Source organism: Egretta garzetta, unplaced genomic scaffold (assembly GCF_000687185.1).
Source record: "Egretta garzetta isolate BGI_Z169 unplaced genomic scaffold, ASM68718v1 scaffold575, whole genome shotgun sequence".
NCBI classification, from domain to species: Eukaryota; Metazoa; Chordata; class Aves; order Pelecaniformes; family Ardeidae; genus Egretta; species Egretta garzetta.
In genome coordinates, this window is record NW_009259790.1 from 2,019,130 (window position 1) to 2,046,708 (window position 27,579).

Consider the following 27,579-nt stretch of genomic DNA (forward strand, 5'->3'; position numbering starts at 1 on the left):
AGCTCACTGTTGGAGTGGGGAGAGTCATCCCCTTTATGTAACCATGAAGGATTAAGACTGGCACAAACCATTAGCTACATTTTAATACCAGCAAACTAAACATTTCAGCTAAGGCTGAACAGTTGCAGGAAGCACACTCCCGCAAAATTGGATGACATTTCTGACACTTGTTAAGAACTTCAGAACAAGAACTAGTGAACTGAGCTTGGAGACATCCTTACGGCAGCGCTGTCCAGAAGACTGTTCAAGGTTAACACAGACATTTTCAACTGAAGTGCCTATTAATGCTCCACACGTTGGGTGCTTCAAAAAGAACTATCCATATAATGAGTTCACCCATAAGATACAGTTTGTTACAGGAATGATTGCACCTCATTGCCAGAATTAACATATTCACTACTGCATGAAATAAGCGTGTTGATACTGTCCCCATATAAAAAGGCACCCCAAATAAAACTAAATCTTTAACTTGTCCATTTTGATAACTCTTATTACCCATGAGGAGTGCAAAACCTACCAACTAACTACTCAGGACTTCCTAGTGAAATAATTTTGTTCAAGTCCTTACATAGCATATAGGCACATGTAATAAATCATTACAATCTTTTGAAAAACTATATGTAGTTTCAAGCTAACATGTTTACAAAAATCTAACTTCTGTAAAAATAATGTAAAAGCATGTATCTACAAGGTCACCTTACAATTATGACAACAATTAGTTTCTCATCTTAAACGCCATTTTGATGCAGCACAAGAATTCAAGCCACTCAAAAACTAACATAAGAAATACCAAGCCACCAATGCAAAATTGAAATGAAGCTTTTCTAAAAACATTAAAATGTTGTGAATCTTAAGAATCCAAAATTTGATGGTGGGGAATAGAGGGGAAATCACAAAAAGCTAGACAAACTGTTTGAAACTGCACATAAATTGAATAAAAAGTAAAACAACAGTAATGGCTGACATCAGACATACTGCAGCATGACTCCAGCTTCCTTGGTCTCCATTAAGGAAGTTTCCTGCCTGGAGTATGTATCTGACATGAATTTCACATTATCTTATTGGCGAGAACACAGTCACGTGAAATAATTTTTCAAAGAATCTAGGTAATACAGTAGATACTACCTGCCATTTCCCCAAATTTAGTGAGAAGAGACAGATATGCATACAATTTTAAAATACATGTGTGTATTTTTAAATTGTGGTGGTAAGTATTCATGCCAAGTAGAAGGTTCTATAGTAAACCTTATAAAACACTAATAAACCATAAAGTCCAGCCCTGTCCAAGAAACTCACAAGTTCAGAAAGATTAATGATTTAAAGGAGAATCATTGAAAGGCCATCACAATTTCAGCTGCTGCACCTGTTTTAGTCCATTGCTCCCCTGCTGTCTAAATACATTGGCCTACTCAATGCCTAGAGGAAGAAGATATCTTGCACACAGTAAATTCTATATGAGCTCATGTATCAGGGCACTAACACATGGAACAACTTAACATTATTTCAATGCTTGCCACTTTTCACATGCATTTAAAATTTCAGGTTAAGTGTATTTATTGCATTTTAAAACAGCAATAAAAAATCTCAGGAAGATTCTCAAGTTAAAATTACTCTTAAGTCTTAAAATATTTTAAAAGTTGCTAACAATCAGAATATAGACATTAAACTGTGCCATGTGTGACGGAAATGCTGAGACCACATGAAGTACAATTTGGCGACAGTAAATTCTGTCTCTCAGATGTCCAACTAAAGGAGTATCAACCATTTAACTAATTCTTATTAATTACCTGTCTTGAACAGCAAACCTTAATAAAAAATAGGCTCTGCTTCTTGTCCATTATTGTTATCAGGTGCTTGGAACTTGGTAGTTTACAGCAGAGCATACTGCAGAAAGTGACAAATTAAAGCCATACAAACCACCACTTTCGCAAACTCGTTATTGGCTTTAACATGACAAAATAGCAGTTTAACAGTGATAACTGACACAGAGAACACAGCCCACCAGAACTCAAGAACAATCTTCCCCCACTACCTATGTATGTACAACTTGCATATGCAGACACGGCTGGTACCTAACTCCGTGATGATCGTGAAACGGTTAAATAACATTGTCTTGATGCAGCTTCCACTTCAAGCTGAAGTTTATGTTCTAATTGTAAAGAATAATATGATTTTATAAAAGAACAAGCCTTTTCTACTCATACTAAATTAGTCTGCCAATCTGCAAGTTGCATGAATAACCAAATCAGGTGAAGCTTCTTGGACACTATTATAAGCAGCAAAATGATAAGGTTAAGGGATTTGCTTCTTGTTTCCCAAGGTTTCTGTTTTACGTGCTTTAAGCATGTTATATTCAGTTTGAAACTTAGGAGCAGTTCCAAAATTGCCTATAAAAGTACTGTCCTTTCCCCTACATATTTTTTCAGAGGGAAATAAATGGAAGAGGGAACAAGTCTTTTTATCCTATGCAAAGATTCATAGGTCCTTTAATAATTAAAATACTAGAATGTGCATTCTTCCTGGCCACATATGCACTACTGATTACCATGTGAAATTTGAAGAGCTACTCATTAGTTTAATACAGCTCTTCAAATTTATATTTTTTTAAACAGAAAAGCATATGGACCAATGTTTTATCAATCAGTTTTTGACTAGGCCTTACGGTTACCATCCATGATGTTGCATAACTTAGGAACACTGTTTTAAAGAGCACTGGGGGATGAACAGATACGTTTTATTACCTACATAGTCCAAATGGATTTCTATGCATATTAGCATGAGAAATCCAACATATTTCCAGGGTGTACATGAACAAGTTTTTAGTCCATTTAAAACACCTAAAGCCACGAGAGTTAGAAGCAACAGAAACAGCACAGAACAGCTTATACAAAGTGTCACATTTTAAGTGATCTATCATGTTTGATGTAAAGGTTAAGCATGAGCATGAAAATTAATTATAATTAATTATCTGAAAAGTGAAAGACAACTTGAAGAAAAAAATTCTTCTCTCCTCCAACTTTTTTTTATCAGGTAAAAATTAATCTCTAAAAGCAAAACTTTTCAAAGTTTTCAAAGCAGCATGGGGAAAACCACCCTGTATTTAGGACACAGTCCCATCACAGTTTCAATATAATCCTTGGATACAGTTACAGAAAACTAGTAACATGGACAAAGCACATGTTTCAAGTTCTGTTTTAACACCTACAAGGCTGAACAAAATAAAAAGGCATTGGAGAAGTTTTCAAGAAACAAACCAGATTCATCAACTGGTTATCTTGAGTACATAGATCAAGGTATGACTGCAGATCAGTCTTTAAATGATCTGCTGTTCAATTCTGTAACTTTACATTAGTTCAGCCAAATACTCAGTATTTGAATCGCTGCTGCAATTGAAAAATAAAGACATCTCCCAGATCTGAACTGACTTTAAAAAAAAAAAATGGTAGACCTAGAATCAGTTAACACTCCATCCAGATTATGACAAAACTGATCCTATTTTCATAGCTTTTCCCCCACACGGTTCCCTTATTAGAAGGATGCAAAATAAGTCTGGATATTTTTACAGTGCTTAGACCTGTATGTGATGCAAATATGACCACCTCATCAACACAGGGAAACTTCCACGCACCCTTCATGTTCTCAATCCATTTATTTTCTATACATGTTTTTGTTGCACATGTGCTTTGTTAACTACATATATTAACAGCAGCTCAAAGCCAGAAACATCTTTAAGAGGTAAGCATAAACGTATGTCTGGTAGCAACATCTTGCACTGTATCATATTGTCTGACAGTTCTCCAAGGCTTTTTATATAGTCCAGAAGATGTAGACATATTTACATAAACAGATTAAAAAACAGGCCACATAATTAGTTTTTCTTAGGTTCTTCACTTAAACACAGATCACTAAATCACAAGTACAAATAGTGACTTTTATTGCCAAAGCAGTTCATTAAAGAATTTAAGATCAGGAAATAGAGTAACGGAATTGATTTTATGAAGTATTTATTACAGGGAAAAAGTCCCAAGAGGTTTAAGTGATTTCACAGTAAAAATCACACAGCATTTTGGTAATTGAGGTTGCTATAGTTTATCAGCTTGGCTGGATGACTGCTTTTGATATATGAGATTTTACTAACCTGATTTCATAAAAATCTATGAAAGACTATAATCACCTGAGCTTTCAAACAAATAACTTGTTTCCAAGTATGTAGGGCACAGAACAAGCCTCCCTGTTTGTCAAAGCATAAAAAAGACACACACACACACAAAGCAGTCCCAGAAAGATTCAGTTTAAATATTCTGCAGACATTCAGTTCTTTCCACAATATGTAGTTGCTGTAACAAAAAATTAAAGTTAAAAACAAAGAAACAAAAAACATGGTAGTGAATATGTACGTCAAGCATTCAGACAGTAGGCAAGTAACTGAGGTGATAGCAGTGGGGAAGTTACTGCAGGAGCATCTAGGAAGTCTGTCAGATTATAAAATGGCATAAACCACGTGGTTTTTATTGAAAACAAATAGTCTTTCAAGTCCCACTCAGAGAAACAAGCAATGAGCTTGAAAAGAGGAGGGAAAAACGGCACAAATGTATAAACTTACAATGACCTATATATATTCTATATATCAGTACATCTGAACCGAAAAGCAGAGAGCACAACTTTGTTGCATCTCACCACAAAGACAAATCCTCTTGGAAAGACAAAAAGGTGGACCAACTCCAACCCTTTATTCAATTTTTTCCTCAGCCTATACCTCATACATGGAGACCAAACTCTGAATAAGATTAATCAGGTCTGAAATAAAAAGCTTCAGACACTTCAGTTGCTACTTTGCAAACATATAATTTGTGATTGCACAGCTCAGAGTACACTTTTACTTAAGATAATTTAGATTAAGGCTTATTTGTACTCATTGCTGCATGAACAACGTTTCCCTCAAGCCTTTGACAGTGTGCTGGTATCACCACTAACTGTAATACATACACTTTACAAATCATGAATGCGTCAGAGGTAAGAAACTAACACAACACATGCAAGAAGTGCTAGCAACACCTGCCTGAGCTACAGAGCTAGCTAAAATAGGGCCACATTTATTTTGACATAATTCTTTATCTGGAACTTATCAATAGAAGTTATATGGTTCTTTTATCTATATATAGATGAAGAAACAATGGCTCTTGCTGCTATGGAGCATTTGCTGTAAGGAGGCTGCTGGTAAGCACTCAGAATCCTCTGCGGAGATACGTATGATACTCACAGGATGTTAATAAGGCATTAGAGACATGCACTTAATTTTGCATCCAGAACCTGAAAGCTTCTTTATTTGAGCTTCGTAAGATAGATGATGGTAAACTGAGGTTTTCTAATTTGATTTTTTTCCTTTTAGAACTTAATTGTGGGAATTCTGGCAGGATAGTTCTTAAGTGCAACAAAATTTCAGCCACTTAATTAAAAGTGCTATGTATACTGCTGTTCCTACTGGCTCCACAGTATTTGTAAGAATTTGAGTCAATAGGGCTGATGCTACCATAACGTATCCCAAATAATTATTTATAATGGTCCACTTCCAGTCACTGTTCTCAGCAGTTAAGTTTATAGGTGAGTCCCCTCAAATATATGCCCAAAAGAACTACAGAAACCATTAAGACCTTGTGGATCCAACTACAGTCAACCAAAAATCTTAGAAAAACTCAAAACCTAAAACCACACCCAAACAAAACAAAACACCCCCCCCAAACCAAAGCAACAACAAAACCAAAAAAAACTAAGAACCCAAACAAAAAACAACCCAAAAAACCTACACCCCAAAGAGATTGGTTTGCCTCATAACTGGAAACAATATTTTCAGTAAATTCAGAGATGTTGGTCTCTTCCTGTGTTTTTTTACTTAATTCTTGATTAATTCTTGATGATTTCTCAAGAGTGCTCTTATTCCATATTTTTCTTATGATACCTGGAAGTTTTGCTCTATGCCTTCAGTCAGCTTCTTACACTGGAAACAGTTCCTTCTAGAGTACCTTGCACAATTGTAAATGGTAAAACATTGCTATCTGTCCTAATTGGGTGAATTAGGAATGTGGGTTCACTAAGAGTGTTTATGTAGTCATGCACAAAATTTTTTTCTTCAAACTAATCCCTCTCCTAAAATCCAAACTGAGAAGCAATATATAAAAAAAACCCCAAGCTTCAAACCAATCAACTTTAAAGAAAAAATTAAACATTTATACTTCCATGAACTTTTTTCAAAGGTAAGTTGAAAAGTTCAAATGACAATTAAAAAGTTAGGGTCTGAAAAGATTGCATATTAATAGAGAAACTCTAGACACATTAGCAGTCCAGACTGTTCGGAGACTATAATTTTGCATGTGTTTTACAATATATCAAAAGGCTTTCTGCTGCACTTGTTACTTGCAAATGTAAAGCAAACCAAACGTGTATCAGTCCAAAGGATATCTGAAGGCAAAGACCACAAAAGTCTTTGATAACTCTGCTTTGTGCAAAGTAACAGTAAGTAACCTCAATAAATACTGCATCAAGTGAAGACTTTACCCTACCTACAGGTTCAAGTACTTTGAGGATCATGGAATGAAACACAAAACCCTCTCAACCAAGCCCAGTTTGGGCTTCTTTTGTCTTTGCTGCAACACGTGCTAGTACTATAAAAGTTTAGTTCCTCCTATAGCATCTGAACCAAGTCAGTAGTTTTGCCATTAGAATCACAGATCATGTTGGCTCAGAGCATTTTACAGGAGCCAGCTGAAGCCAAGTCTTAATAGCAAAGTAAATTCAGAAAAACTTACCTATTTGTACTTGCTCTGGCTGGCTCAATGATACAAATGCTGAGGTATCATCAATCCATGAAACCTGAATGTTACCTAGAAAAAGCAAAAGAAATTATTATGACTAGTTTTATCTTACGCTTAGTCACAGATTTTTATTTGATGTGCCTTGACATAAAAGAACATAGGCAACTAAAAGTAACTTCACCTGAGAAGGCTTTTGTCCACCGTAAAGGTGCATTGCACATACACAGTTGTACGTGAGCCTGGAACTGTTCAGAAACCAGTGATTGTTATTGCTGCGTATGCGTCCTGTATACCCTCAGAACCAGTAGAGTAAGGACCAAAAGGAAAAAGAGACACATCTAATACCTTTTTCACTCCCAGAGTAGTATTCTGCTTCTTCATAGCTTTTTTTTTTTTTTTTTTTTTTTTTTTAAATCTTGTAACAATTCAAGTAACCTTAGTTAGGGCTTTTTTAGTCCTCCCTTCCTGTGTTCTATATAATTCTACAACAAAAATTGACGCAATTTTATCTGGGAAATTTCAGCTCTGTACCAAAATAAGGAACAGCTCTTTGGCTTTTAAAACCTATCCATCCTTCAGAACTGCAGCATTTCCTAAAGACACAACACGGACATGTCCAATGAAAACTTGAGTATATATGAGGACAAATGCACAAAATCAAGGGACCTCATTTGCAAGCTGTGACAATGGAACAGTGACTGGAAATAAGTTCCTCCATTCATCAAGCAGTTAGACCATTTTCTATGCGAATGGTTTAAAGTGTCACATTAGCACTTAAAAGAGCTCATAATCAAGCAAAAGTGGAGGAAAGGATTCCCATCCCACACACAAGGTCTTATTATAGTCAGAAATCCATTTACATCTCCTGTCCTCATCTAAGTGCTCGACTGTTTGTACAATTAAGATATTGAAAATTGATGCAATTTTTTTCAGGCAGAGTAGGAAATCAAGTTACATATAAAGTTACACCACCACTTAACTTTCAGACATTACAAGGTTACAAACAATGATGCAAAATGGCTTAAAATGCATTTTATTTTCAGATGTTTAATCTATTTAAATCAAATTTAGCCTACAGGTAGGTTACAACATTATAGAAGTCTCTTCTGAAATCCAGCCAGATAATAAACAGATTTTCTAATTATAAAAAAATAAAAGCCTAGTTAGATTTAGTTTGCGTGCTATACATTTGAGTAGCCAGCTATTTAGGACTTTAAGTTATAACCGTTTTAACCACTGCCAAAACCATAACCAATTCAGTATGGTTTCTGACATTTCCCTATATTAAAGGGCTAAGGCTGCTATTAAGAAAGGCCTACACTGAGAAGTCAAATGTTACAATTTCTTTAAATACTTTGTAGGGCAAATAAATTCAATTTCTAGTAATTCAGTCTTTGAAGAAAATAGATCTTTGCTGCCTATGGGTAAGGGTCTTTACTGCAGGAAGAACACGCTCTTGGCAGGACACTTAACATTTCACAACACGGGCAAAGCCCAAACTGATTTATGATTGCAACTCAAAATTGTGCTGCATTTGATAGGATGCCAACACTGAGCTTCCTTTAAATATTAGAAATTACTGCACAATTTAACACTGTTCCAAGAGTATAGACAAGTTATTGCTCTAAATTGCTTTGTGTATCAACTCCTCCTTTTTTGCATTACTAATTACAAAATTTTCTAAACAATCATTTCAGACATCTGAGACCATACTTTTCTGTAATTCTTCAACATAGAAGTGCTGTCCAGATTCCATCCTTTTCCTATATATATACACACACACAAAATGAATTAATTTTCCATATCTACCCTGAATAGACCAGAAAACAAAAGAAGATCAGAAAGAAAAATTCTCCTGAATATCTTGCAATTGTGCCCTTCATGTAAAATATCAAAGAGGGTCAGTGGACTAAAATCTCCTGACGGAGTTCAGCTACTGCTCAAGTGGACTTCAGTGCCCATGATTTCACTAAGTACCAATTTAAAATAAATAAATAAAAATCCAACCTATTGATGGCACATCATTTCAGTATCAGATACTTATTAATTGCTGCAGAAAGGCTGCTATACTCAAATTACTTTGGTATTTTAGATAATTAAGGGTTTCAATACCTGCCAACATATGCTGTCTTTATACTCATATTTATATATTTTAAACACATAATTTTAAGAACAAGTCAAACATTAAATAGTGGACACTGAGCTGCAATCTGAACGGAACTGTTCTTATGCAATTCTCCAGTCTGAAAGGAGTATCTTTTAAGCGTATGTCACATTTCATTAGTATTTAGAAACAAGAATTTTAGACAAAAGTAATAAATTAGATCATTCAGCAATACTTCTAAGGACTCAGTAAATATTGTGCATTTCAAAAGTATAGTGAAAAGGCAATAAAGATCTGAAAAGAAAATGCATCTGCACTTGAAGTACAATATTTAGCAATCAACATAGCCGCATGCCAACTTACTGCAAGGCTAATCCAAATAAGCCATATACAGCAATGTAATACAATACCAGCTCTAGAGAAATAAGACAGAAGATTTTCTCTCTACACCTCTAGAATAGATGAAATGTCTTCAATACTTTGAAGAACACCATTGTTAGCCTGTATGACCCCTTGTCTATTTGCTGCTACATGCACTGCCAAACAGTGCCCCTTGCTAAAAAAAAAGTAACGTCAAGTAAAGAAATATCAAGTGAAATAAAACATCTTCACCCAAATAGGAGTAGATAAAAATCTGATCTATTGCTTCTGAGATGAAGGCACAAAGTAACATGATTTTTTTTCTATAAATAAATTTGAAAATTCTGTTTATATAAACACAAGCAAACAATATTGAAGTCCACAGAACAAAATTATACTGATAGATTATGTCAGTCAGACTTTCCTTCAGTTTTTATACCACAATGACCAAAGGTATGGAAAGGTTTCTGTATAAGAGACTACGTAAACTTGAACTCAGCCTTCAAAAGAAAATTCTAAGGAAGATGCCTATACACGTCTATGGGGAAGATATAAGAACAGAAATTATATGAAAGACATACAGAGGGGTTTCACTATTTCTAAAACAACTACAGCACATCTAAATAAATTATTATTAAAAGTTTTAAAACCAAAAGAATTTTTCACATAATGCTTAACTGCAGTTAGGTTACTGCCATGAAGTGCTCTGGATGACAAGCATATATATGGGATAAAGAATTATTTTGGACCAACTTACAGAAAGCTGTGAAAGGCTCAAACTAAAAGATGCAAGTGTGACCTCGAGCTCATGAGTCCCCAAATTATTGCTTGGTAGAAGGCAGGAAAGTTGTTTTACTCTGGCTCTGTTCTTATACATTTCCTAAACAACTGTTAATGGCAATTAAACACTTAGGATAGGTATTAGGATTATATGGAACTTAATTTAACCAAAAATGTCCATTAATATATTGTACTTTCTCACAATAAAAAGAAAAATTTAGTACATCAACACCATGACAGAATTGCTAACAGTTTCTGGACACTGACTGCATCAGACAAGAGAAATAGTTTTTAGTTTTGAGTTTTTAGTTTTTAGTCTATGAGCAAGGGTTGAAGCATATATTAAACACAAACAACATTTTCCTGGTGAATAATTGAGAAGGATTAACAGAGTTTCCACCTTTCTGGCAGGAAGACAGGGTACAAAGAAAGAAAGAACAGCTGAAGGAAACGTTGTCATGAGAAGGAAGAAAGGCCAGAAATGCACAGAGAAAAATGAGATCAGAATTTAACCTCACACCCCAAAATGAAAACAAAAGAAACAACAAAAACCAAAGAAAAAAAACCCCACATCACAAAAAAAAACAAAACAAAAAAAAACCAAAAAAACCAAAACACCACAAAACAAAAAACCAAACCAAAACCCTGCATCCAAATAAAATGCCACAAACCAAAAAACCAACACTCAAAGCTCACATATCTATATGAACATGAGCTCAGGAGAATACCACATATACATATATTTATGTATATTTATATTGCGTGCTAGAAATTTTCTTTACACTAGATTGTTCACCTTCGAAAGGGACATTTTTCAAGCTTCAGCTTTTTTTTTTTTTTTAAGAAAAGTTAAACTGTGAGTTTGCAGTACAACGGTTAACAGGACTAGATATCATAGTATGTGGACTTATAAATGAGTCTCAAAAATGTATTTAAGAGTCACTTAAAACTCACCTATGTAGTAGCTTGGACTATTAGAACAACATTTAAACACACAGAGGACTGGTTACATTTTAAAAGTAATTTATGCATCTTCAAGATCACTATGACTCCATGAACTACATCAGCATTCACCTCCCTCTTAAAGAAAACTGTCACGGTCTCACAAAATACAACACATAGGTTTGACTCCACTCATTTGGAAAATTTTTTAGTAGTAGGTTTTTATAATACTTTATGGCATGTATTTTAATTAAAGCCCATCAAAGACATTCATTTAAGTAGAAGTGAAGGCTATACACAAAAGCTGTATATTCCAGCAAATACTATTCTAATACCTTCCTATTTCAACATCAGTAGAACCAAATAAACTACACAAATTTAAGAAATTAAAGGAAGTGTTTTAATTAAGAGATGGCATAGTACTGCAAGTACTTTTACAGTGAAACAACATTCATCCATGAGATAAAATATCTTGCATGAACAGGTGTCCACTTGGTATGTATGCAGTCCTGAAAGACTTCAGAATCACAAACACTCCTTCTAGAGTAGCAAACATAAAATAGTTCCAAGTCTGACACTGCAGCCCCTTCAGCTGTTTCACTGCTTTCATTAGAAGCTTCACAGAAGATTACAACTCTGCTTCAATTCACACTAGGCTACAACAAATTCAAACTAATTTTTCTGTAAGTCAGATTAATGTTGCTATTCAATCTAACAATTTATTTTTAACCCAGGTAAAAGCTTAATTTAAAAACACTTTTGTTTAACTGGTGTAATACATTGGGATAATTCATGTCTGTTACTGCCATTTTTGGGGGGCTTTTGGCAAATCACTTAATCTCACATTGCACCACTCTGTCTCTCTGTCCAACTACAACTGAAAAAGCACAGGTACTCCTAGAATTTTGGAAGGAATAATCTGCAGTTTGTTTTGAGATACCATGGCAATAAAACCTAAAACAAAATATAGATGAAGTGCTACCAAAATATGAGGAGTTTGTAAATCCAGGTATGAAAATATTCAGCTCTGAGATCTGGAGAAGTAAGAGAAATGGGAATTTCAAAATTGAATAGTATTTTGAGATGTGTAAGTATGACCCCTGGTGGTAGTGATCTATGCTTGCATTTCACACCAACACTGAAGTGGGGGTTGATAAGAGAAACTATATTGCTGAGTCTTCAAAAGCCTACAGAAACAATGTCCAAACTGCATTTTTTCTTATCCCTGTAATAGCAACTCTAGAAGAATCTCAGTAACTTTCTACATTCTCACATTCTAGACTTCCCAACAGGGAATATTAAATTCTATCCAGTATTATACTGGCATCATGCTGCAGTACAGATCAGAAAGTCAGAAGGAACTGAGTGGATTTTTTATAGACCCAGAGACGCCACACAGACTACCAAGTCACAATACTAGGTGAAGAGGAGAACCACGGCAACATTCTAGAAACTAGTGTGGTGACCCACAGCAAGCACAGGTGTGACAAGACTGCGTACGCTGAGGGACTTCCATCCCTTTACTAGTGATTAAACATCCTCCTGGATACCACAGCAACTATTTCAGTAACAGGTTCAGGTTTGCCACATTACAAACTCTGACTTAAGTAATTAAGTGTGGTACATAACAACTGATAGGATGAGAGGAAACGGCCTCAAGTTGCACCAAAGAGGCTTAGATTGTATATTAGGAGTAATTTCTTCACCAAAAGGGTTATCAAGCACTGGAACAGGCTGCCCAGGAAAGTGGTTGAGTCCCCATCCCTGGAGATATTTAACAGATGTGTAGGTGTTGTGCTTAGGAACATGGTTTAGTGGTGGACTTGGCAGTGTTAGGTTTAGTTGGACTCATGATCTGAAACCCATATGATCCAACCCATATGATTCCATGATTCCATTATTTCGAAACAACTGCAGTACACTGATCAGTAAGTACTAGCTAAAAAGACATCTCTTCATTTGGTTGTCTCCAAAAGGGGAAAGGTCCATTTCATAATAGACAGTCAACTTATCTGCTTAACAACACATGTAAAAATATGCAGGTTTTCAGCAATTATACTCCAGTGGACAAAATCAGCACTGAGACTTTAAGTAAGACTGAGGGTAGGAAAAAGGGAAAACTACAGTGCCAAGCAGAAAACTTTTAGGAATAGGGAAATTACAAATTCAGTCATATATGCTCTGCTTAGAGCTGCCAAGACTAATACAACGTAAAGCAAAGGTTTTATTTTTTTAAATGAGAAGTGTTCCCCCCCCAGTAAACACTTTGGTAAACAGATTTTTTTTTTTTTTTGAAAGCAATTTCCCATTAAAATCCTTATTACAGAATTTGAGGAAGACAAGATGCATAAATGTAATTTTTCATTCAAAGATGTGTATGTTACATTTAATAAGCTACTTTCAGTAACGTAAGTATTGTGAGCAAATATTTCTGGAAAACCATGCAGAAATTATTTTAGTAAGAGTGATAACTTTTGTTTTACATTAGATGTTTTAAGACATGGAAAGAAGTTACCTCTTTGCAAAAAAACCCAAAACAAACCAAAACGCAAAAAAATTCTTTAAAATTATTTGCAAGCCCCAAGGATTTCCTTTGAAATATTACCTTACCTAGCAATAAGAAACTAGAAACCAATCTGCAATAAAAATGTTGTACACAATATCCAACACAGGGCTGTATGAAAGATCATTCTTGTTTGGATTTAGGGATGCAAAGCACAACCACTTTTTTCTGCTGCAAGAGAGATCACTGTCAATTAGGATCTCCATATCCTTACATTATATACTAATACTTAGTAGAGGAACAACAGGACTACTAGTCCCCAGTTATATATTAGATATTTTGTTGTTTCTTCTGACTTGGATGGTGTTCACAATCTTAAAATTAAATTGGCTGTTTTCAAGCTTGCTTGGTTGCCTAGACTCACACAAGTTAGTGTCTGGCTTTACGCAGACTGCAGGATGAACCTTCTTAAAACCCTGATCTGTCTTTTACACCAATCCCCATTCCTGTTACCCACCTGTATAAACTCTCACCTCCTCCCAGGAGAGGCTGTAAATAAAAGGATCAAAGGTCCACGATATTCAACAAGTACCACATAAAAAGATTTCTAAAGAGCAGTACATCAGGGCAGACATTTTCAAAACCACTATGAAGAAAGTCCACAGGACAACATTCAAAAATTACAAAAGGCAATTCAACATTACCTATACTAGGAATAAGTCTCCATCCACAGATTAAAAATAACAAACAAAACTAGAGGTACTTATTAATGACAAAGAGAGGAGGAAACAAAAAAAGTATAAGGAAGGATAGACTATATCACTCACCAAAGGCACTGAAAAGCTGGTAAAGGTCACTAGTCTTCCACTCTTTGGGAAAAGTAACATGAAGAACATGATCCCGTTTTGGCTGCACTGTGAAACAAAATAGCATTTATTAAAATAAGAGTCACTATCTTTAGAATATCCTAAAAAAATTATCCAGTATGGCCATGTAGCTTTTCTTTTTTTTTTTTTTTTTTTAAAAAGAGAAAACAGGCCAGTATCTATGAAACTAAATCAGGCACCAATGAAAATGTGCCTGCAATTATGCACAAAATAGACATACTAAATCCTACTAGCTCATCTTCTGTATAAGAAACTGAAACAGCATTACATGCAGTGGGAAATGCCCACAAATCTAGTCATTCACATCCTTTGCACCAAGTTCAAGGACAGAAGAAAAAAAACCAACAGCCTCTTAGCAATAACTCAATGTTGCCATTTTTCTGTCAATAAAAAATTTACTGTGAAACAATGTTCAATTCAGTTTTCATATAACATTAGGTACAAGCTAGAATATACATGCTGACAGACTTTCTTTAATTAAAAACTACATCAAGAAAAAAATAGCACATAAAGGCCAACCACATTTAAACAACATCTAACGAGAAAGTACAAAATAAGTCTTTGGTATACGCTGGAAGTTATTTGGAGCTTTGTGAATCTGAGAGAGAGAATCCAAGTCAAACAGCTGAACGAGGAAAGAGTACAGCAGAGTTTATCACTCTACATTTGCCTTACTTTTACACGCTTCCCCCTACACATCTGGTTTTGGTCATCATCAGAAGCAAGCTACTAATCAAGATGGACCTTAGACCTCGCCCAGTAAAGACCATTTGTACGTAAGAAATCACCACAATGTACATGTGACTGAAGTTCCTTTCACTAGACACTTGAGCTTTAGAACCTGTGGATTCCTATCGTATTTTAAAAAGCAGCAAGTGGAATACTATATTAAGGTGCAAAGATACTGAAACGTTTTCCATTTTCCTATGAAACTATTTACAAGTCATTAATTGAGCCTCTCCACAGGTATCTGCAGAGATTTATGTTTTTATGCATGACACATTGCTAGATCTTCCCTTGTCATTTTACGTTTTATGATAGACAGAGGCTGAACCATTAAAGCGGAGTGTTCCACTTCAGGATTTACTGTCCTAGGTTGTTAAAGGTAACTCAAGGGTTAATTACACACAGCTTTATATGATCAGATTTTAACTTAACCACATGGAAACACTCTCAGAAGAGCTTCTCTTCTTTGGGTGTAGAGATACAGGGGCTGACTTTCACCTTGGTGAATTATCCTCCTGAATTATTCTGTGATACAAACTTTTCTAGTTTCTGATCTCCTTAGCTTTCAGCATTAAAATAGGAGAGTTTTTCCAAGGTGGATCTCATTCATGAAGCACCTGTGTCCAAAATCAGACCATCAACCACTTGTTACTGCTATATCTGACTTTCATGTGTACTTGACCCCATTATACAAGGGAAATGTGGTTTTTTGCCACATTTGGTTAAAATGCAACTTTGCGTTGTTTACTGATGAAAGCCTTGTGGCTTGTTAATTTCATAACCACAGCTAAGCATCAGGAATTACTACAATTTAGTTATGACTACTAATTACAGTAAATGGTAGTGTCCTCAGCCTGGTATGTACTTTATAGTAGAAAGCATGTACATTTCTAGGTGTGACTCTATTCCATGAGTATGGCTTCTTTTTTGCATGAACTTGAGAACTGCAGCTTTCAACAGGTACAGGGTTTCCTGAATAAACAGAAGATTTTTATGCACTTTGGTTTTAAGCCTTCCAAGCCCTGCCCAAAGGATTAATGGAATTTTTATTCCTAAATAGTTTTTAACACCTTGCATAAACTCAACAGAACACAACAGTTACTCAGAGGCCTCTAAAACTCAAGTTCCTAAACAAAACATGGCATGAAAATAAGACAGAGATTTCCAAATGCATCTATCTTTAAAGGAAGAGATTGCAGTGTGAACTAAATTACAGTATTAAAATACTAAAAAAAATAAATCTTCAGGAAAGCCATTATGTATGTTACCAGCCTTTTTCTATTGATTAGAGAGAAGAAACTACTCCTAATCCTCCCGTATCAGTTTATTTCTAAATTCACTTTGAATTTGCTGTTAAACCTCTATACCTTCTACCTACTCAGGTGAGAAATATTTGGTTCATATCCTGCTTTGCAGTCATTTTGTGCAGCAACTTCATTCTTTTTAAAGGAATTTTTAATACACAGTAACAAAAGGCAGATTATGAATGTCACTTTCACATATTCAGTACTATTTTCCCTAGAATATGTTACTCAACTCCGCTACTTCTGGAAAAATTGCACAAACTAGCTATAACACTACAGGAAAAACAAACTGACAAACACAATAAAACTTAGGACAGTCACCTAGTTAGCCGCACCTCACTTTTTTTTTTTTTTTTTTTTTTTTAAATACAGTCTGGGAATTTATCTACCACAGAAGTGTGGCCTTATCCTTTGCGTGGTTTTACTTCTCTGCAAAAATGCCCCCTACAGACAACAACAAACCAGATAGCTTCCTCAACCCACAGGAGCACTTCGATCTCGGAATAGAAATAAAAGTTTCTAAAGCAGCCAGCCAAACATGCCACCCTAGATGTACTTTCCATTTTGAAGCTCAGAAAGTCTCTCTGGTTCAGATTCTGCTGTAACATCTGCATCAGTCTGTTCTACAGGAGTGGCTTTCAGATAAAACAGACAGACTTCCAGAGGTAGGCTCTTTTTGGCAACTCTTCTTGGCAAAGTATAAAAACAATCCTGTAAGTTGACTAGTGAGTGGAAGTAGCACCTCTACAGCTTAGAAGCTTTGGCATTCTCTCAAATGACCCAAAGTATTTACCCATTCTTCCACTCAATATCAAACAGTTGAGGAAAGAAGTATACAACATACATAGATAACCATTCCAGTAGATCTGCACAGCTAGAGCTCAGTGATCTGATCACCTAACTGCATTTAAAAATTAAATATATGCCCTTACAGCATGTATTTTCCTCTCCAGTAGTTAATTCCATCTTTCTAGAACTGCATTCTGTTAGTAAACTAGCATCTAATAAAGGGTCATCCTCCAGTCTGAGCTTTCCGATGCATTGAAATTTCTTCACATCAATATTGCTTCCAGATGGGTATAATTTTTAAGACATTTGTGTATCTGACTTCACAGCATAAAATTAAGCTTTCATCTAGTCGTGGACTAGACTGACCTCCAGTGTGAACATTTTCGTTAAGTCAAGACATCAGTGCTAACACCCATCTGAAGTTTTCTCCCTCATAGTGTAACATCCCGTAACAGTAAAGACCTTTATATTAGTAAAATCTGTTTTCGTTTATATGTATTAGCAACTTGTTACAGCCCCAGGTCTGTAACCTGAAATAACTTGAAATGTAAAACTATTTCAAGTAATATTTTTCCATTTATGCAATCAATCTCATGTGGCATAAGAATTCTGATGTTTTAATTGAAGTTAAGTAAGGGTACTGCTGCACACAAATTGTGAAGGAAAGCGGCCAGAAGGTTTTCAGAACCATTTGCTATTCACTAGTTTACACCCTGTATTTACTGCTAGGGTGAGGGGAGGGGGGAAGTGTTAAGACCCCACTTTATATGCTGTATGGTATGTAAGAATAGTGACCCAAAATAACCATAAAGCTGTTAACTTCAAACTCTGTTACATTTAGTTACAATAGTTTAATCTGTTCTAGTCAATTCCCTTTTATAACACAGATTCTCTAGTCAAAGTTGAAGAACTTATGGTTTTACTATTTCATTCAAAAAAAAAGGGGGACATTTAATCATTGGATAAGTGGCTAATAACCTAAACACAACTGATGTCCCATGCTTTAGATATACGATAATTAATCTTTACACTTCCTCCTCCAGGAAATTTGTCAGAATCTTAGTAAGTTTACAATGAACTAAGCTACTTACAGTCTGGTCCTTCCAAATTGAGATATGGTATGTCCATTACTCTCATAAGAAATAGCCTGAAGCAAAACGGAAAAGCACCATTAGCGAATTTCTGCCTAAAGACCTTTTAATAAGCTTTCCTTTTTATAGTTTTTTAGATGTTGCTTCTGAAGAAGCAGAATTAATCATCCCAACCATGTCTTAAGCTACATTAAAACAAATAGACCCTCTAATTAAGTCCAATTCACTGTCTAACAATCCAGATTCAAAAAGTTACTTGGCATCATGCTAGTAATTCTACTTCTTCAATAAAACGAGCACAAAGAAGCCACAGTTACTGCTGAAAACAATTAAAACAATTGGGGAAATGAACACTTAGAAAGTAACAGCTCCGTGCAGTAAGACCCAGTTAAATGGTGGATAGCGCGAAAGCTGTCATTCTAAATACACATATACTTTCCCATTTTCTGAGCACTACATCATGCTTTAGACAGAATGGATCTTAAAGCCCTAAAACTGCAAAAGTCATCATGACACTTTAGTGGACATAACCAGGTCGAGTCTTTTACCCTTTAACACATAACTGAGGAGTTACTCAAAGCGTTCAAGAAATGCTTTCAATAAAAACTCATATTCAGCTCTGAAAACTATTTCCCACCAAAGTAAGTAGCCTAAAATCCTATCATAGGTACAGATGCCACATTGCTGTTACAAAGTATTTGCTGCGTATAGTGTTCACTGGAGGGCCAAAATAAATAACTTTTCTATCAGAACTTCAAAAAGCTTCTAAAATGCTTATCAGATTACAGTTACAGTATTCAAGTAAGTAACAACTGATATAAAAAGCTGATAAAAACATGTTAAGTGTGCAGGACTGATCTGTAATTCCCTAGAGATGCTTTGTATCATACCACACTCACTATTAGTTTTTAAGTGTTTGAATACTATGTCCTTATGGTTACTTGTATCACCGAAAAGTCTACTGGAATGCAGCTGATAACTTGTATTTATTATAAATACTCAGGAGAAAGAAAAAAACAACACCGGGGAGAAAATGGGCTATATGACAGGTTCACATGTGAGCCAGAGGGTCTTCAGAGAACTGGCACCAATTGTGATATACACTATCCCATCTGATTTCTCTTCCTGAGTCTCAGGGAAGATACAGTATGATGTGTACTGTGTCCCCCTGAGCACTGCAAAACCTAAAAGGAACTTTATCAATAAAAATTAGAAACATCAGCATCAACTAACTTCAGAAACTTTACCAATTCCAGCATAGGGCTGACTAATGAAGGAGCCAGAGCTGCTTATTATGTTTAGCCTCAGGTGCCATACTCCTATAGCTTTGGCTTCATTATAGCTATCTGTCTAAACAGGACAGGAGTGACATCTTAAGAACAAAGCTAGCTTCAGAACACAAGGAAATAGAGAAAAGCGTCCTCACTCTGACACCTCCTAGAGACCCGAGGTAATACCAGCAGGACATGCAGTGCTATTGCTCAAAAAAGGAACAAAAAAAAGCCATCCGCCCAGAAACAACAGACACAGTGATCAGGCCATAAGTCTATCTTTTATGAGATTAAAGGGAGAAGGAATACATCTTCCAAGGAGGAATAGAAAGGGAGGTGACTATATTCCATCTCTGATGGAAGCTGTCAGGGCAGGATCGCTGGGCAGAACAGAACTTAGAATCATAGAATCATAGAATCATAGAATGTTTTGGGTTGGAAGGGACCACTAGAGGTCATCGAGTCCAACCCCCCTGCAGTCAGCAGGGACACCGCCAACTAGATCAGGTTGCTCAGAGCCCCATCCAACCTGGCCTTGAATGTTTCCAGGGATGGGGCCTCCACTACCTCTCTGGGCAACCTGTTCCAGTGGTTTACCACCCTCATTGTAAAGAATTTTTTCCTTATATCTAGCCTAAACCTACCCCGATTTAGTTTAAAACCATTACCCCTTGTCCTAACGCAGCTGGCCCTACTAAAAAGGTTTTCCCCCTCTTTCCTATAGGCCCCCTTTAGGTACTAAAACTTGCAGGTCTGGGATCTATGCTCTGCTAGTAAGCTGGGCTTCACTTCAGAACTGTTGAAAGATGCTCAGTTCCATTTATTATCTGTGATTTGTGCTCATGTCTTCATCTGAAATAATGTCAATGTCACTGTTACTAGCAGCCATAGCCTTCTTTGGACCCCAGTGCAGGGGATAAGCATAGCCTAAGTACACAGTGTTTCAGCTAGTCAGTAAAAGCAGTTTAGTCTTCACTGGATGAAGGTTGTCCATCACCCATGCAGGATAACAAAAGTATAAAAAAAAAAAAAAACACACACACAAAAGGGCAGATTTGGTTTAAGTTGAGCTATCTGAAGAAAAAGCTTTCACAGAATTCTTGCAACCAGCTGCTTTTTAAAGTACTGAAATAACTAGTTGAGTTTCCTAGGTAGCAGTTTGCATAAAAATAAAGATGAAGTTTACTAAAAATACAACAAAAACTTCTGGGGACAATACTAGTTAAGCTGCCCTCCACCACGTTTTATCACGTTGAAGAAAGCAATACAACGGCAAACAGCAAGAACAGACTTATGCCAAAAAAATGCATATTCTCAAGATTAATTAAGATAAGTTTTTTATCCTCCGAGACAAATCCTACACTTATTTGTTTGGTCAAAGAACTGTCTCTCTAAACAGCACATACACACACCAGCATGCACACTCCCTAAAGAGATAGTTTAAGTACCAATTTTAATATTAAGTGCGCTTCAAGTACATTAGAGCAGTAACTGCATCTTGCAGCACTTATATCACATGGATTACGAACACTGAGTTGCAGCATAGTCCATAAAGAAGTATCCCTAATTATGGTTGTAAGATTCCTCACCTATCTGCAGACAATTTAAACTAAAAAGATTGTTCTGTATGACGTGACCACTACTTTGTATTAAATTAGCTAGATTCACTTAGTTGTAGCTGTGACATTGCTTCTCACTATACTAATTCACAATTATTTAAAGGCGATACTGACCAAGCTAAAAAAAAAAAATTATGTTATTTCCTACACTGTTTAGAGGCTACAGCCAGATCACATGGTCCATGATCTTCCCATTTCATAGCAATGCATAAGTACTCTCAAGTAGTCAACATTCTTCCTCTGCACTGAACTAGGATGAAATTTTTCACAGCTGTGTGGTGAACTGTGTAGAGAAACTGATCCAGCTGAAAAAAGAAAAAGCATCTTTCTAAATCGAGATCAGTTTACCAATCCAGCTCAGTAACTTGTACAGCCAGATTTGGCTGAAAGCACAAGGATAGCAATTGTTTACTTCTATGCTGTGACTGAAAAGCTATCAGTCAAACTGCAGAAAAGCATGCTGGTGTTCTTTTGCAATAATTTTACAAAGGTAAATTAAATTAATACAGAAAAGCAGAGAGAAATTAACTGATTTGCAATACATGCCAGAGAACCTAGCTCCCTGGTGTAACATTTTCCCACAAATACAACACAAAACCAAGCTATTTGCACATACATCAAATTCTGGTTTCTGAATCCCTTTGTATGAAAAAAATATTTCGAAGATAATTTATATTTCTACAGACCATTGTGCTATTCAGCTCGATAAAACATGGTGTTTGCATTTCTCTACGCCTCCAGCTGTAGCCTCCAGCTACATCAGAAGAAAAAAAAAACCAAAACCATTCAAACAACCCAGAGAGATCTGAAATAAAGTTCTCATTAAAAGTTTGGGAGGGGCTCGCAGGTGGGAGCAGGGAGGTATGGAAGAAGACAAGAGATGTTGCTCTAAACAAAGCAGGTCAAAAAAATTTCAAATCAACTCCAAAGCATGTAACACAGTATAGCATCTGAATTAAACACACAAGAGTTTAGATATTACAATATAAAAAGTCCCATCATCTCAACTCTTAAATGTTCATCAGGGATTACTAACAGCAGATTGTTTGCATGAACATGATTTTTCAAAGATGTATATAAAATGAAGCATAAAGATTACAGAAATGCACCTCTGGAATTCTTGGCTTATTGAGTTGTTTATCATACAATTTACTGCATTATGCCTAAAAGAGCCAAACAACGCTAAGTTTGCCTGTTTTTAATTAGTTCCACTCTTACAAGAAGCTGAAACTAAAGATTTTACCTATGTTCATCATAACCTATATGAACATTAACCTACATGCTGGCCACCACTCTTGAACAGCAAGCCAGGAAGTTCCATAACTTTGCTGACATAATGAAAGAGGTCAAAATAACTACTGAAAAAAATAACACCTTCCTTTGAAGGCTAAGTTTGTAAAAACCAAAGCTTGATTTTTCAGTTTTAAATTTACTCCCACTATTCACATTAGCGACAAGTCTATTCAAACAGAAAACATTTCCAAGATCCTATCAGTCACACCAATCATGTAAAAGTTTAATCTCTAAGCTGTACTTAAACACCTAGTATTCAGAGATGTTGAAATTCAGACTTTATAAGCAATCCAAAGAATCATGAACTGGTCTGCTTTAAAGAATATTTTCAAGACTATCTTGATAATAGTTCAAACTGAGAACATTGCTTCTAAATAATTGCCTTGCAATAAAATACTCTGTTCAGCTTCTTTCAGGAAAAAACTTTTGTGACAGATAGTATAACTTTCATTTGTTTAGCTTACTGTTTGCATGTTGTAGTTTGTGTTTTGCTTGAAGAACATGACTACAGCACAAAGGAAAAGGTTTCCTTGTTCTGACTGCTGCCCACAGGATCAGGTAGAACTTCTGGAGGAAGGAGGAAGATGGGTTTTTTTCTCCCCATGAGGAAGAGAGGATGCTCAGCTAGGGAAAGCTTCTAGACCACAAACTAGAGAAAACTAGGAGTAGCAGGAAGCTAGCTGGCAGCCCAGAGCATACCTGCAAAAAAGCCCCAGAAGCAACATACTTACTAGGGACCTTAAGTTAGCTACGTAAATTGCACAAGCCTTGGATGCTACTTACAGGTGCTAAGCAGACCAAGTGCTGGAAGTAGCCTGGTCTGCAAGGGCATACTGAGCAGAACAAAAGACTTGTTCACTTAAATATCCAACAGCTCCAACTTCTGACATGTATGTAAATATTTTTCCTTTTAAAAAAAATAAATAAATAAATGGAGTGGTCTTATTCTGGTGTGTTATTTTGCATTACCGTAAAAAAAATAGCTTTAAAAACACAAGCCTTGGCCTGCTCACTATAAGGAAAAGGTGAGACAGTCATCTCCAAGCTCTGACTGAGGTGAGGTGGCAGATGTTAGTTTGAATATGGCAAAGCTTCTAAGATCATGTGAAAGTAAGACGTGGCAAGCCTTTCAAGTTTTCATGATTTAAAAATAATGTAACTTCTCTGAAACAAGAAGCTACAAGTTCTGAATAATGACAGAATGGATAAGCTTTCTTTTTTTCCTGTAAGCAGTAATTCTCAGTTCTTGCTTAAAAAAAAAAAAAAAAAAATTAGACAGTATTAGCTCTGAGGCCAGAACAGACATGGCAGGCTTCCTCTCAAAACTTTGAACTGTCACTGTTTTATAGGAATGTCACATTTGAAGTACACAAATTAATTAACTTGAAAAGCTTAAATTTGACCTATTATTGTGACAGTTTTGGAAGTTTCAGTTTGTACTTGTTGCAGATATGCATCTCTGGAAAGAACTGAAAGCATTTTGGTTAATGATTGAAAAAATAACCCCCTCACAGTTGGCATGTTTGTGTGCTGGTGTTGCCGAAAATAAACCCTGTAATAAATCCTATCTTAAAATGAAATTGTGCTGATCAATTCTATCATCACGTTTCACATTCAAATCAAGGGGTCACTGCGGGTCCATGTTCAATCTAAGGAATGTACATACAATTTTTAACACCTGCTAAAATATATGGAGTTACTGCCTCACATGTCTCAGTGTCAAGAGAATCACCTAACTGCTCTCACTATAGTAATTTGGTTTCCAGACCAATGAAAGCTAAAAGCCATTGATCATGATTATTCCCTCATTTGTGGGGGCCTTCTGAAGCTAAAATAATTAATTACTTTTGCCAACTCCTACATGACAGGGTTTGAAAGGATAGAATTTCTCCTGAATTTAAACAGACAGACAGACTAAAGCACTAGCAGCTTTTTAATTTCAACTCCCCTCCCTTTATGTGACAGGTTATACTCTCTTTAGAAGCTTCTTAAGGTAAAATCTACAGATTCAGTATGCAAATAATCAAATCTGTGCATAAGGACTTCTAGATTTCTCAACCATCCTTCAATTTGCTCAAATAACTTGCATGAAGACCCAATTCAAAAGCAAATACTGATCATAGCATCATCCCATAAACTAGTAATCATATATGTTTATTATGCCTTCTTAAAAATGGGTTACCTGATAATGTTAACACAATAGTTTTGTGTTACTTGGATTGATATTACAGTAGGGATATTTTAGTTTTTCCAGACTGTTTAGCGTACTCAGTTTTAACTATAACCAGTTTCTGACAGTGTCCTGTAACATAAGAAACACCTGACCAGTTTTTCTTCATTTCCACTACCTCCAAAGCTTACTCCAGAAATAATTTTCTAAATTGTAAACATATTCTCAACACTGGCATGGACAAGGACATTAAAGCAGTCCAGGTACTCTTCTAAGTGTCCTTTTACAGGTTAGCAGAAAGCAAACCATTCTCTTCAAAAGAAAAGGTATTTACTTTACAAATTCTGGCCTCTCTGTAGCATTACTAGCATGAACCAGAAAGACAGTCAGCACTCAAGTGTAAAGAAAAATGCAGTTAGCAACTGATTCTGAGGCTAAAGATACATATTCTACGGCTAGTGTTATATTTTCATGTTTTAGAGGATCTTTTAATAAAACAACTACTTACTTGTTAAAAAAAGGTTCAATGAGTTTTGATCTAGCAGACACATGGTTTTTTGGAGGACTGAGGAATGAACCTGATGAATGAAAAAGAAATTCAGTATGTAAAAAGCAGCTACAGATAGCACTAAGGAGGTTTGAAAAAGACTACATAGATACCTAGGAAATTAGCCATGGAGATGAAGCACAGTCCAGTAATGTACGCATCATATCCTGCTTCATGAAGCTGTTCAGAAGCTGTGTCATAACTTGGAAACCCTTCTGCACTTTCTGAGGAGAAAAAATAATTTGTAAACATGTTATCACAGAAGTTAAAGGCAGCCCTGTATGCTTACCCACACACTTACTTTGTTGGAGCATATCATCATTTGGGTACGTTTATATGATTTTCAGAATTTCTGAAAATTCAGAAGTTCTGAAAAAAGCACAGTTGTTTTCTATTTTTAAATAAAAATAGGCTCCTAGGAGAGAAGCTCCTTCCTATTAAGAAGCTATTAATCCACAGACCTACTTAGCCAAAATGTAGTATTATATTCTAACATGACAGCAGGATTCCCCACAGGGCGTATTTTTTTCCTGACTGTCCTGCGTTTAAAAGAACAGACACTCAGGCTAATTGAAAACTCTATTATTAACCTTTGCTAACCATGCGATTGACCTATGGTCACATTTTTCAAGGTATTTAAATGATGAAGATTGAACCAAGTGATTAAAGGATGTCTCTATTGACAACTTTATTGACAATCATGCTTGGTGTTTATGTGAAGACCTTGAGAAGTATCCCCTGAATCACCTCCGAAAGTAGGAGCCTTAATAGGCACTTCTCTAAAGTGTTTTGTGCTCAAGTCTCAGTAACAGAGAAACACCTGCACATCGCACCTTTTTCTTTATCATTTAAATTTTTCCCCGCTCCCGATGTCAAAATTATTTCACCTCTGTAGCTAGCTTCTCAGCCTCTAGAAAGCTGGCTCATTTTCCTCTAGAAGTTATACTGAGAATAGGACTGGAAGACCAAAATCAACTGTTTGAAAAGCCAGAACGATGACCTTTACATTACGGTACAGACTGAAAAACGAACTCTACAATTCCATTTAATTTATTGCATTCAACCTAGCAAAAGAAGCTAAAACAATGATGAAACATACCCAGGATTTAAAACAGTGGTACAGAAATACTAGCGTAACTTATACAATGGAAATATGTAAGCATATATACTTGTTATATTTTGTAAAGAGAAATCTGAAACCAAATTTTATATATAAAACTAGAGTAGCAAAACATCAGGCCTTTTATTCAGATGAGCCCTTGTAATATTTAATTAAAAAATAAAGTTGTCTGAAATTCAGACATTAAGCTATACTGTCTGAGCTGAAAAGGACATTTCTTAGTGCATAACTTCATTTTTTTTTTTAATAGATACATATCTAAAAGAAAACATAAATGAACAGTTAACTAAGTATTCTAGTATTTTTAAACATGCTTTACTTTGGACATTCTGAACCACAGTAATCATCTCAGATTAGATATTAACACTTCTGAGTCAGTTAACCATCATGGTCATATTTTGCTCAAGAAAAAAAATTGGTAAAATTATTATTTTCTATTACATCAGCAAAAAATAGTACCTGACAACTGCCAAATTATGTTACATCCTGAGAAGAAGCTACAGAGGACACTAAAAGGTCTGCATGCAATTACTGTACACTCCATATGCATGGTATTACTTAGGTCCAGGCAGCAACAGCTCCTGCTCATTGTCCAAGAAGATTGTAGATTATCCATCTTGTTATCTGTCCTGTTACTACAGCTTAAATGCATCTGCTCGGCACATTCAGCAATATAAAAAGGGTATCACTCATCTTGTTTTTGATTAAGCATTGAGACTTTCCCTTCCAACATACTCTACTGTACAGTATTGTCCTCCCTTTTCTAAATCAGCAGCTTAAGAAAAATTCTAGAACCTTGAGATAAGCTTGCCCCTTGATTAAATATCCTTCCATTCACCTCAAAGAAAGCTCTGAAGGAACTTAAATAATTTCTAGAATACACATGACTAGCCACTACTGTGTAAGTTTTCTTGGTTTTGTTTGTCCAGGTGTCTGCTAGAGTGCTCTGGCTTTAATCTGAAGGACAATAATAACCAAATGAAACCGTTTTAAACCAATTTCAAGTTACTTATCAAAAAAATCGAGCTAAAAACCAAAATGCCATCATTAGAAGATTATGAAACTGCTGTTCACTGAATACATCCATTCTCCTATTATTTGAAACAAAGCAGAATGATTCCTACTGACTTCCACTAATAGTTCTAAATACAATTGCACTATATGTATATTGCCCATGTTTAAAGTCCATTTCATCAAAACACTAAGTATTAATAGGGAAATTTACATTTCAGACCAACCAAGAACAAAAATAATCAAAACACAC

General features: G+C 35.7%; 1 protein-coding gene across 4 annotated transcripts in view; it reads right to left on the bottom strand.

Annotated features, from left to right (window-relative positions):
• The window catches only part of PARN (poly(A)-specific ribonuclease), a 61,758-nt gene that overhangs the window by 18,237 nt on the left and 15,942 nt on the right, over positions 1 to 27,579 (bottom strand). For all 4 annotated transcript variants that reach the window (XM_035895089.1, XM_035895086.1, XM_035895087.1 and 1 more), the window contains 5 exons: positions 25,309 to 25,419; positions 25,157 to 25,226; positions 18,296 to 18,351; positions 14,326 to 14,412; positions 6,804 to 6,878 (listed from right to left, as the gene is read on the bottom strand). In XM_035895089.1, the coding sequence (XP_035750982.1) occupies positions 6,804 to 6,878; positions 14,326 to 14,412; positions 18,296 to 18,351; positions 25,157 to 25,226; positions 25,309 to 25,419 (399 nt within the window). The remainder of the gene's footprint in view (positions 1 to 6,803; positions 6,879 to 14,325; positions 14,413 to 18,295; positions 18,352 to 25,156; positions 25,227 to 25,308; positions 25,420 to 27,579) is intronic.